The following is a 12,476-nucleotide window of genomic DNA, read 5'->3' as shown; positions in this document are numbered from 1 at the left end:
TTTCTTGAAAGGAAGAGATTAGAAGATGCTGCTATGGAGAAGCTAGCTGGCCCAAAAGGAAAAAGAAAGAAAAATCCATCTATCTATCCATCTAGAAACTGTGGCTTTATTTTACTAGTAAAATAACTGAGTTTGCACCCAGTTACCTTAGAGTGAGGCCACCAGTCAATAAACTCAAACCACTTATACAGAGCTCATACATCTTTTTAGTGCTTCAGTCATAAATAAGAACAGATTTAGAAAAAACAATTCGTAGTCGTGAAAAATGTGACATAAGAATAAAAGAAAGCAAGAAGAGATAAAATTGTGGAAATCTCCTAGGAAGTAGAACAAAGACAGAGATGGAAAATAAGACAGAAAGGAAAACTGGATGACCCTTCCAGGGGTACATCCAAGTAACATGAGTATCTCAAAAAGAGTACAGGAAAACTAAGTCATGCTACGTCACATTGCTGAACTAGGAACAATAGTTACAGGGTTATAATAAAGCAAACACTAAATAGTAACAACTAAAAATTGTTGTTAGAATGAGAGGAAGGGAAGAGGGTGTGTAGGTGGAATGTCATTATTTTTCATGGTAATAAGTTAATTGATAGTGCCTAAAACTCAAAAATCAAGAAATATATGTATGAGAACAATCCTTAGAAATTAGGATTCTTAAAAATAGAAGCCTGGCTAGTGTGACTCAGTGGTTGAGTATTGACCTATGAACCAGGAGGTCAATGTTTTATTCCTGGTCAGGGCACATGCCTGGGTTGCTGGCTCAGTTCCCAGTAGGGGGTGTGCAGGAGGCAGCTGATCAATGATTTTTATCATTGATGTTTTTATCTCTCTCTCCCTCTCCTCTCTGAAAGCAATAAAAATAATATTTTTTAAAAAGTAGAAGCAACAACTATAAGAATTGAAGACAGGTACCTCTAAGGAACAAAAATTAGTGGGAAGCAAGGCAGAAAAAGGGATTACTGTTTTTCATCTTGAATCTTTTATATCTCTGACTTCTTAAATTACTAGAAGCCCAGTGCACGAAATTCGTGCACGGCGGGGGGTTGTCCCTCAGCCCAGCCTGTACCCTCTCCAATCTGGGACTCCTGGAGGGATGTCAGACTGCCCCTAAACGGGCAGTCGGACATCCCTCTCACAATCCAGGACTGCTGGCTCCCAACTGCTTGCCTGCCTGCCTTCCTGATTGCCCCTAACCGCTTCTGCCTGCCAGCCTGATCACCCCCTAACCACTCCGCTGCCAGCCTGGTTGATGCTTAACTGCTCCCCTGCCAGCCTGTTTGCCCCCAACTTCCCTCCTCTGCCAGCCTGGTCACCCCTAACTGCCCTCTCCTGCAGGGTTGATCACCTCCAACTGCCCTCCCTTGCAAGCCTGGTCCCTCTCAACTGCCCTCTCTTGCAGGCCTGGTCTCTCACAACTGCCCTCCCTTGCAGGCCGGGTGCCTCCCAACTGCCCTCTCCTGCTGGCCATCTTGTGGTGGCCATCTTGTGTCCACATGGGGGCAGGATCTTTGACCACATGGAGGCAGCTATATTGTGTGTTGCAGTGATGATCAATCTGTATCTTACTCTTTTATTAGATAGGATAGAGGCCTGGTGCACGGGTGGGGGCCAACTGGTTTGCCCTGAAGGGTGTCACAGATAAGGGTGGGGGTTCCCTTGGGGTGTGGGGCGGCCTGAGCGAGGGGCCTATGGTGGTTTGCAGGCCGGCCACGCCCCCTGGCAACCCAAGCAGAGGCCCTGGTATCTGGAATTTATTTTCTTTCTACAATTGAAACTTTGTAGCCTGGGGCGGCAGCCATTTCTGGGGCAGTTAATTCACCTTCTACAATTGAAACTTTGTAGCCTTAAGCGGGTGGGCCCGGCCAGGGTGTGCAGAAAGCTTTACTTCCCCTGTTGCCGCCAGCAACCTTGGCCTGCTCTCTCAAGCTCCATTCTGCCGCCATTTGTTTGAATTTGTTTACCTTCTATAATTGAAACTTTGTAGCTTGAGTGGAGGCTTAGGCCTGCAATGGCTATGGAAAGCTTGGCTTCCTCTGTTACCTGGGAAACCTTGCTCTCTGTGGCTGTAGCCATCTTGGATTGGGGTTAATTTGCATACTCGCCCTGATTGGCTGGTGGGTGTGGCTTGGCTGGTGGGCGTGGCTTGGCTGGTGGGCATGGCTTATGTAGCGGAGTGATGGTTAATTTGCATATTACCATTTTATTAGAGAGGATGTAACCTGAAAAAAATCAGTTTCATGTACATTATACCTTTGGATGGTCAGCTGAAATTAAAAATTTTAGAAAGGGTCAAATGTGCCATAGTTGTAATACTCCAGACAATACAAACTGAATACTCCCTAAAAACTTAATTATACTGACATTGTAATCATAATTATAGACCAAATTTTGAATTTGTTTGGCTGCCTAGAACACCAGAATCACCTGAAAGATGGTGAACTTGGCTGTCATTTTGCTCCATCTTGATTTGTCCTTTGGAGTATGTATGCCATGTAAGTTAAATCCCTTTGGGTCATAATTTTATTCTTGCCAACCACTTTGTGATTTTGGCTTAAAATCTGGAGCATCAGCTACTTGATCTTATGGTTGTGCTACTAGAAGAGAGAGAGCTAAGGACAGGACAAAGTTATTAGAGTATAAGAGTAATAGAGTTTCCCTTTCCACTTAGACTTTGTTACTAATATCAGCCCTGAGATAGATACCACTTACTCCTTTTGTGCCTCCCATTTAGATGACATGTTAGGAAAAGAGTAATGAAAGGAATAAGAGCTTAGCCATTTAGATCAATTTGGTAGAAAAAGGCAAGAAGCCAGGTTGCATTGTTAAGAAAATCTTCAATTTTCTGAGAGTGGCCTCTTTTGTCCCCAGTTCTTTATAACATTGGCAGGTGGTGTCTTGGTCCCATTTTTTGTTGTATTGTTGTGGGTTTTTTTCACTGGTCATGCACAGACCTGCTGTATACTCCAGTTTTACATGAGTCTTGCTATCAAAGTATCTGAGTTCCTGTATATATGGTGCCTTGTATGAAGATTGTTTAATTAAAGCAGCCATCTAGGCCGTTGTGGTATGGGAGGCTCTCTGGGCTTCACTACAGAGGAAGCTGTAATAATAAATCCGTGGGTTTTCATTGAGTCCTTTAGACCAGTGGTCGGCAACCTCATTAGTCAACAGAGCCAAATATCAACAGTACAACGATTGAAATTTCTTTTGAGAGCCAAATTTTTTAAACTTAAACTTCTTCTAACGCCACTTCTTCAAAATAGACTCGCCCAGGCCGTGGTATTTTGTGGAAGAGCCACACTCAAGGGGCCAAAGAGCCGCATGTGGCTCGCGAGCCGCAGTTTGCTGACCACTGCTTTAGGCCACTCTGTAAATCGTATTTGTGCAATAATTGCAAAAACTAACATTGACACTACAATAATTGCTTTATCCTATCTAATAATAGAGTAACATGTAAATTACCATCACTCCGCTACGCCCAAGATTGGGCGGCGGGAGGCTGGGGGGCGGGACTCGGGGTGGCCTATCCGGCCATTGAGAGGCACGAATCCGCTGCCACTGAGGGGGGCTACCCTGCTGTTGAGAGGCGCAGGGGGTGGGACTCCCGCCCCCTGTGCCTCTCAACGGCCAGATCCGCAGCCGCTGAGGGGGCCTGCCTCGGACACCCAGCTGCGCCTCTCAACGGCAGGGTAGCCAGGTGTCTGCCACAGCCCCCCTCAGCGGCTGTTGAGAGGCACAGGGGGTGGGAGTCCCACCCCCTTCACCTCTCAACAACAGGGTAGCCCCCCTCAGCGACCGCGGACCATCAAAAGTCGGGGAGTTGGGTGCCTGTCTGCTCCGGCACCAGGCCTTTCAGAAGCCTCCGCCGAGCCAGAGGTTTCTGAAAGGCCTGGTGCACCAGAGGACAGGCACCCAGCTCCACCACGAAAAGCGAAAGTGTGTAGGGGACCCTACACGTGCATGATTCAATCATGCACTGGGCCTCTAGTTCTCTATAAGATGCCACGATGCTTAGCATAAGTTTTCACAGATTTGTAGGATAAATCAACATGAGCCATGGAAGCAAGACTCTAGGCAAGGAACCCTGCTTCAATTCTTTAAACCTTCCTTAATAATATTAAAAAACCCTCAGGTCCTACTATATATTTTTTTAGTTTTTAATATTACTTCTTGAACATTTTACTGAAGTATAATGTGCATACAGAAAAGAGCACATATCCTAAGAGAACTGAGCACTCCTGTGTGTGTGAGCAGCACCCAGTTAATGAAACAGAATATGACCTTTCTGTACCCTTTCTCAATCACTGTGCCCAAGGGTACCCACTGTGCTGCCTTTTAAAATTTGTTTCCTTGAGGAGTTTTGGTTTTTGTACTTTATGGAAATGGAATCACACAGCATGTACTCTTTTGTGTCTTGTTTCTCTCACTCACCATTATTCATGTAAAGTTCATCCATATTCTTGAATGTAGTGATAGAGTACTCTAACTGTGTACTATTCCATTATGTTAATATTCACAACGTATCTATTTATTCTACTGTTGATATGTGTTTGAGCAGGTTTATGAAGTTTAATGTTGTTTTTTGGGGTGATAGCACATATATTAATGAACATGTATAAACATACCTGTTGAGTACATATAAAGAAGTGTGTAGCTATGTCAGAGGGTCTGTATGTGTTCAGCTTTGCTAGATAATAGCCAGACAACTTTCCAAAGTAGTTGTGTTGATTTTTAACTTTTTATTCAGCACACATTGCTTTAATGATACTCAGGAAAAGGAACATTATTAGATAGCTGTTTTCTTCATTGTAGTTTCCACAATCATGAATGGTGGTTATAGAGTAGGAATATGACTTGTTTAAACAAATTTGCTGCATAAAATAGAATGCTTTGATTTATGAATTATAATGAAAAGTTTTCTCTCAGGATTTTTGAGGAAACACTTGGTCATTAGACATGTTTTCAGATTTATTACAAAGAAAGAAATTTGCCAAAGTCTATATGGATAGTACATTCAGGCAATGGACAGTTTCAGAGGGAAGCTTTGCCAACAGTCATCAAGCAGTCAGCAAAGGACCATGAGGGATTCTAAAAGCAAGAGCCAGTCACCGGAGATAATGTCAACCCTACCAACCTCTGTAAACATCTTATTTTATCTGAGCCTTTATTTTCTCGTCTGTAAAATAGGGGGTCTTAATTCATACTCAGCGAGGATTTTACATGGAAATACTTCATATTATATATGTCAGGTATAATTATATCAGGGTGGGGAACATCCAGCCCACGGGCCATCTGAGGCCCACGAAATCATTTGATCTGGCCCTGCCAAGGCATTAGGGGTGAGTTAATTAAATGTTTGACCAAAAATAGCAGGCTAATTTTTAAGTTGATAATTTTGTATGGCCTGCAAGCGATGTTATAGATATCCAAATGGCCCTTGGCAGATAAAAGGTTCCCCACCCCTGATTATATGAAGTAGACAGAGTTATGTTTATATCAAGGAGCTGCAAACGTATTCTTAGACCATGACATTAAATCCTTAAGTGCCTTCCAGTTATATTCCTAGAGAATACATTTTCCTCTATCTTGTTTAGCACTGTCTTCATTTTTAGCATTATAAGTGTTGCACAGTTCAACTTCATGAAATTTCACTAAATCATTAACATACTCTGGTGATCATTAATTTACTACCTAGTTTACTAGTTGCATTGTGAGTTTCTAGTAGTCGTTTGCCTCCATCTTATCAAGTAGTGACTAAAGATGTGCGGTTGGGTCCTGCAATGCATGTTCACGCTCGGGTAGTTTACCTCAGATAATGTCATAGTTTTCCCTAACTAATTCAAAAATTACTTCATGGTAGACTTAGTATGTTTGTTCTTTGGTGTGAGTTGTTTTGAAAAGCAATTCTACTGATGTGGCAGAATATGTTTAATAGCCAGCTGAAAATGCCAAACAAGTCATCACCCCTTTGGGTATTTTTCAGGAGTGAAGATCCTTCATGTGTATTAACTTAATAATAGCCCTTTGTTTCATTCTATCTTCTTCTCTCTTTTCTTTTTCTTTTTTATGTCCCCACGTACATTGCATGCAGTGTGTTTGGCGTAGTTATGCAGCTGATGAAAAGTCTGTTTCCATTGCGACCTGGAAGCCGCATTTGAAGGCCCTGCACACCTGCAGCCCCACCAAGTAGGTATCAGTGTGACAGCTGGTGCTGTAGTCGAGTCTCTTCAAATTTGCAAAACAAACCATACACACACACACACACACACACACACACACACACACACACACACACGGTGTCAATTTGGGGCTTGTCTTATTCTCTGCTTCTCTCTCAAACCTTTTTAGTGGCAACTCAGGCACAAAACTCAATTGACCCAGTATCATGCCTCACCATCCATTGATGGAGCTTAAAGATTAAAAGAATTTAAACTTTATAGAGATTTATTTCTACTATTTCATTATATTATTTTCTAATATCTCATGTCATAAAACCCACCGGAATTCTAAAGGTAAGCACCACTATTTTTGAAAAATAATGGTTGTTTAAACTCCATCCATCAGCTGACCCCAAACAGGGAGTGCTTTGAAAGCAATATGTCTTTGCACATTGAAGTTCCTCGAAGTCATTTCTCATTTAGATCCCCTTGGTTCTCCAGCTTTTACTTGCAGATTAAACTAACATTAATAGCAAAATAAGAGAAGAGTTGGAATCCTAGTAGAATTACAGTTTACAATGAAGCAATGGGACCAAACAAATTAAAATTTGGTATTAGCATTCAAAATTTTAAAATAATATTACTTACATTCACATTTCATTGGCCAAAGCAAGTCACCTGGCCACGCCTAAACTCCAAGAGGACAGGGAGTGCAGTCCTACCACGCGCCTGGAAAGAGAGGAGAACCAGAAAAATTATGAACAGTCCTATGGTTACCACAGTGAAGTTTAATTTTCAAAAGCAATCTTTAGTCCCGAAATCCTGGACTCCAGTTCCACTGGCAGAGCACATATTAAATTATAATCACCATCTAATTAAAGAACTCTTCACTGACACAACCAAAGTAAGTAAGTCCAGGGAAAGGCTTTCTGTGAGTCACCCAGCTTGGTTACAGCGGTCAGTTCCTCAGGTTGTTCAAACATTATCAAAGTGCTTATCTGAGCTAGTTTTTTTGAGCATCAGCCATTTCCCTTCATAATCCAACAAAACCTTCATCCTAGTGGCTTCATAGGATTCAAGGCATCTAACTACTTTGACTCAGAAACTTCTTTCTTACTGATGTGAGAGAGAAATGGGCTGGGGAAGCCTTCATGAGGTGTTCCCTGGAATTGAAGTCTCAAAAGGACCTCTGTGATGCAGCAGACTACACCCTGTAGAGGGCGGCAGATCTATCAGTAACTGACGGAATCTGCTATATGGCTTCCCTGCCCTGGGCTTCAGTATTCCCATCCACAAAGTAAAGGGCAAGAGCTGGGCGAGGTAACTTCTAAGCTCTCATGGGGCATGTCTCTCCTAAAAGTTGGTATCAAAACTCTGTCAGCACCTGTGACAGAGATAGTCATAGAACGCCAGGATTTTAAAGGGGATGGGACCTCAGCAAGGACAGAGCATGGATGCTGTTGAGTGAATGTGTGGATGAGAATCCTCTTCGTTTAGATCTTAAAATGTAGTTAAATGCCCTTTATTGAGTACTGGCCTCTTTCAAAGTTGTAGTAGGGAAGAAAAAAGGAATATAACTCTTGTGCTGTCTATTCCTTGGGGGTATGCATCAAAAATGGGAATTACATAAAAATTGTATTTCTTTTCTTCATACATGTATAAGAGGAAGGCTAGCAGAGAAACCAAAAGACGGTTCTCAGGTGACCGAAGAGCGTGGTCTGGCACCACCTGTGATTGATTGGCTTTCCCCGTCCACAGCTTTTGGAAGAAAACTCATTCTGAAGCCTGGAAAATCTTTAATAATGAGTCAGACTCTTCCAATGCATAAACTTATTTTACTCACATAATTTCTCTCTTCTCCTTCGATATTTTTCCTGTTTTAAGTGGGGACAGGGTAGAGGAGAATTTATGCGAACACCTGCGTTTATCCTGTTCCACTGTGACTATCAACCATCTCTCACGCCCCTTCCCTGCACTCGCTCACTCCCCCCGGAGACTCAGCCCCATTTACTGAATAACAGAGATTTGTCCAGAGTGACACCGCAGTCGCTGGCAAAGTTCATGTGATCCTGGGTGTCCTAACATCTCTCCCACCAGCCATGCTTCATTGTTCTAAACTGTAGTGGTTCTTAATCTTTGTTGTTGTTTTTCTTTGTTAAGCTGCTGAGAATGGGATGGTAATTATGGACTCTTTCCCAAGAAACATGTTTACTGCATAAAAAATTAAAACTTTGCCTACAATTTTAATGTAGTCATAAACTCCCTGAAGCCAAGTTCAGAACCTCTGTTTTAGAAAGCAAACCTGCTTTAATCAAGTGTGTGGGTTTGTGAGGTAAATAATTTACAGTGACTTCGAGGGATATTTTTACATTTATAAAACCAAGTGTCTTATGAGCACAAAGTGATATGTAGTAAGAAACAGACCAGAACTTCTTTCTATTTACATAGTGTATTTCCCCATATCATTTAGGGCTTAGAAACTTCCAAGGGAGAGATCATTCATTCATGCATGCATTCATTCAACAAGGATTCATTGAGTACCTATTACGTGCAAGGCACTGTTCCAGGCACTAGGAATGCAGCAGTGAAAGAGAAAAACAAACAGGTTAGAATCTCGGACCTTGGGAGTATATATTCAAGGGTTGCTGGGAAGAGACAATAAAAATAAATAAGTAAAATATTTACTAGGTCAGAGGGTGGTGAGTGCTAAAGAGAAAAGTAGAATAGGGAAGGAATTTAAGAAGCATTAGGGGCTGCAGTTTTAAATAGGTGGTCAGCAAAGTGATCATATTACCAATAGCATTATCATCATCATCATCTTCATCATCATCATTTAAAAACACCAACCGTGCTCTTGTTCCCCACAGTTTAGAGATACAATGGGATGCTTTGACTCCACCACCTCTTCTAAGGAGTAATATAGGAGAGAGGAGCGAGAACTGTGTCGGGAGAGAGGGGTGGGGTGAGGGGCATGCCACGCCCACTCAAACCTGCCAAGGATACACCAGCAATTTCTTACTCTCCTCTCTGGTCTGGCTTGTCTCTTACATTGCCTTTAAGATCTCCACAATTGCTACTTTAAAATTTTGTTTTAATAACAAAAGGATTCATAGAAGGAACATATTTATCTTGATTTTGTTCTCAAAGGAAATGAAGGTTATACAAAGGGTGAAACATAGGTAGACGTTATTTTAGGGAATGAGCCGCATATTTTATGAAGCTATAGGGAATTAGCAAGTGCCACGGATGCGGATGCTCGATGGTTTCTTAAGAAGTCAGAATTTAGATATTATCTAATCCAATGCCTTCAATTTATTCATAAGAAAATCAAGACCCACAGGAAAGTGAGGTGTCCACCCAAGGACAACGGGTCATTTGTACCATGTCATACTGACCTGGGTTTGCTAAAATCGGTAATGAAGAACACCACCCAGCACAAGGCTGGAAGAGTTCTAACAGACTTCCTATGTGCCTACTAGGCTCCAAGGGAATTCATACTTTATACAATAGGAAAACAGCATCTGCCTCAACAAGTGACTGAGATACAAGTCACACATTCATGAGTCCAGATTAAGAACCCAAAGTCTGTCTAAAGCTCAGGGACTACAGCTACAGTGTGACCAGCAGCGTTCTAAGAGTCTCTCCTAAAGCTAACCATATCAGAACCACTTTTCCTTAGCCATGGATAACTCTGGCTGTTGTTCATTACATGTAGGCAGTATTGTTTTTGCTAAGTAGATGCTATGCTATCTCTGGTCTGTGCCACAAAGAATATATATTTTAAAAAAAAAAAAGCTAGGCACATTTATTATTTTTAAAATGGCTTCCATGGATCTCGCTTGAAAAGAATTACTTAAGGTACTTATGTCCCCAACCCCCAGTTGGGCCATTATCAAGTGCTGCAAATGTATTCACCAGTTTATCATCATTTCTCTTCTGTCTGCATGCACCTGAAGGAAAGAACAAGGGGAAACATCAAGCAGGTTTGTGATCTTTTCTGCTACATGTTTGTTTATAAATCTGTGCCTAACAGATGTTTTCAATGTGTCTCATGTGAGTGAAATCGATCCACAAATACAAAGTGATTAAAAGTGGCCTTTCCCAGGATTGCCTGCAGAGGTTGCTGTGTTATTGATTTCCCCCTCCCCTTGGGAGCGTAAGTGCCTTTCCCTAACCCACTCACTGCTTTTTACAATCTGCAGAGCGTGCAACATTCTGGGGGAAATGATCATTATAGTCTTTGGTTATTCCTTGCTACCATTTTCCCAGACAGAAGTCTCACCCAAGTATTTAAATCCCGAGCAGCAGTAAAAGATATACTTCCTTCATCAGGGTCCTTCTTTTAGAGTGAGACATTGGGCTTGGTTGGTTGTTTTTGTGGGGGGGTTTGTTTTGTTTTGTTTTGTTTTGTTTTTGGCAAAAGGAACACTGTGTGCAGGAGGTGAGAACAGTCTCTGTGTGGCATCTCCAGCGCACTGAGTGCTGAGGTTTACTTAGGTGACCTGACTCAAAAGAAGAGCCGCCCCACCCCCATCCTTTAAAAAGGAGCTAACCCTCCTAGAAACTTAACCAAATAATTTAGGATCATTCTTTTATGCCTTAGAAGGAAATGCTTTATCAGAGCAAACAGCAGAGATTTAGACCTGGAGGGAATAGGACGTGAAGGACATCATTTTAAACGGTATTAGTGAGTACCAGTAGGAACCCCGAGGTTCTGGGTCTGGGAGCAAAGCCCTGGAGGTCAGAGCCAGGTGATGGCGTGAGAAGTAGCAGAGGCAGGACCAGCAGGAGAATCCCAGGTGCCTGGGAGGGAAGAAGGGACACAAGTCTTTTTTTCCATTATTGCCACTTGCTTCAGTAATGAGGCCACAAAGGCATCCCCTGCCCAGGGTTAGCGCCCAGGTGGGGGTCAGTGTGGGTCCAGGAATTGTTCCTTTAGCTTTGTTATTCAAACGGCATTAATCATAATGTACTTAAACAGCACTGAAACTAGTGTTGAAAGTTCACTTGGGGTGACGAGGCTCTGGGTCACCCATTTCTGCAGTACATCAACAAGGTTCACAAACCAAACCACAAATGGGTTCATTTATGATGGCAATAGATGGGGCAGGTACGCCTACACAGGGAAGGCCACTAAAGACCCTTCTCTTATTTGGTAGGAATAGAGTTAGAGCAGACTCCGCCATCCTTCTGTTGTGACAACTTTACTTGAAAAAAGTTACACAAAATAAGTCTTAACCATTGCAAGCTGTTTAGTGTCTTTGGTTGTAATTTAAAAGCTTTCCTTGTCTCAGGAGTTAGCCATTTACAAATTATCTCCAAGAGTGATTTGTCTCCAAATGGTCAGATACCATCTTTGGCACAAACCTGATAGCCACCTGAGAGTAAGGTCACCTGTCTTGGTTTCATCCTTTAAAACAGAGCTGTTGGCACCTAAAGGGGGAGTTTGCAACCTCTGTGGCAGTCCTAAGTGAGGGGTCACCTTGGGCTCACACGGTAATATTGCTCTTGTTCCAAATGTTAGCAAGGCAGAAAGCAAAGACAGGGTTAAAAGGTAACTAGGGAACATCCTCATTGTGATGGCACACTAGCCTGGAGAAACACGTTTATATGAAAATTCCAGCACACTTATTCCACTAAATTACTCAGAATTGTGTGTGTTTTTAAGCAACTATTGAGCTTCAGCCCCTCAGTCAAAAAATGAACTTGGTAGTCAGCTGTCAAAAATCTACCAACCAAGCTTCTTCAATTTCATGATGCTCATATGCACCTGAAACATTAAAATTTTTTCTGCGTACTTGTGACTGAGATTATCAAAGGTAACTCACTTGAAGATACAGAACAACTGAGCTAACTTATTGACTTAGAAAAATCACACACAGGGAGTTCTTGCTTCTCTGTGGTCATTGGACATTTGGCAAAACCACCTTGAAACACGCCGTGCGTGCATGCATGCCTTACTTACTGCTTCAGACACTTAGGTATTCTATCTGCCAAATATATACCACATCACCCTGTGTAAAGCTCTGACAGAGAATGTGCTTAGTCAATAATTCTTGGATAGTGTAATAAAATGTCTCTGATCTCAAGTAGTTTATGCAAAAAGAGAAAACAACAACAAAAATGGGGGGAAAAGAACAAACATAAAAAGAGAAAAAATGAAAAACATTTCAATAATCTGAAGGGAATAAGCTGAAGCTCCCATTTTACTATTACCTGAGCTTTCACCTTGGCAATGAAATGTATAACATTGCATAATAAATGTAGAAAGACTATTGTCATAACAATGGCAACAGTACCATCTTAGGAAATAAC

General features: G+C 42.0%; 1 protein-coding gene across 2 annotated transcripts in view; it reads left to right on the top strand.

Moving 5' to 3' along the window:
- The window catches only part of KCNQ5 (potassium voltage-gated channel subfamily Q member 5), a 514,470-nt gene that overhangs the window by 435,692 nt on the left and 66,302 nt on the right, over positions 1 to 12,476 (top strand). For both annotated transcript variants that reach the window (XM_079780853.1, XM_079780852.1), the window contains one exon: positions 6,095 to 6,189. In XM_079780853.1, coding sequence (XP_079636979.1) covers positions 6,095 to 6,189 — 95 coding nt within the window. The remainder of the gene's footprint in view (positions 1 to 6,094; positions 6,190 to 12,476) is intronic.

Source organism: Cnephaeus nilssonii, assembly GCF_951640355.1.
Source record: "Cnephaeus nilssonii genome assembly, chromosome: 9".
NCBI classification, from domain to species: Eukaryota; Metazoa; Chordata; class Mammalia; order Chiroptera; family Vespertilionidae; genus Cnephaeus; species Cnephaeus nilssonii.
This window is presented reverse-complemented; position numbering and strand designations above follow the sequence as displayed.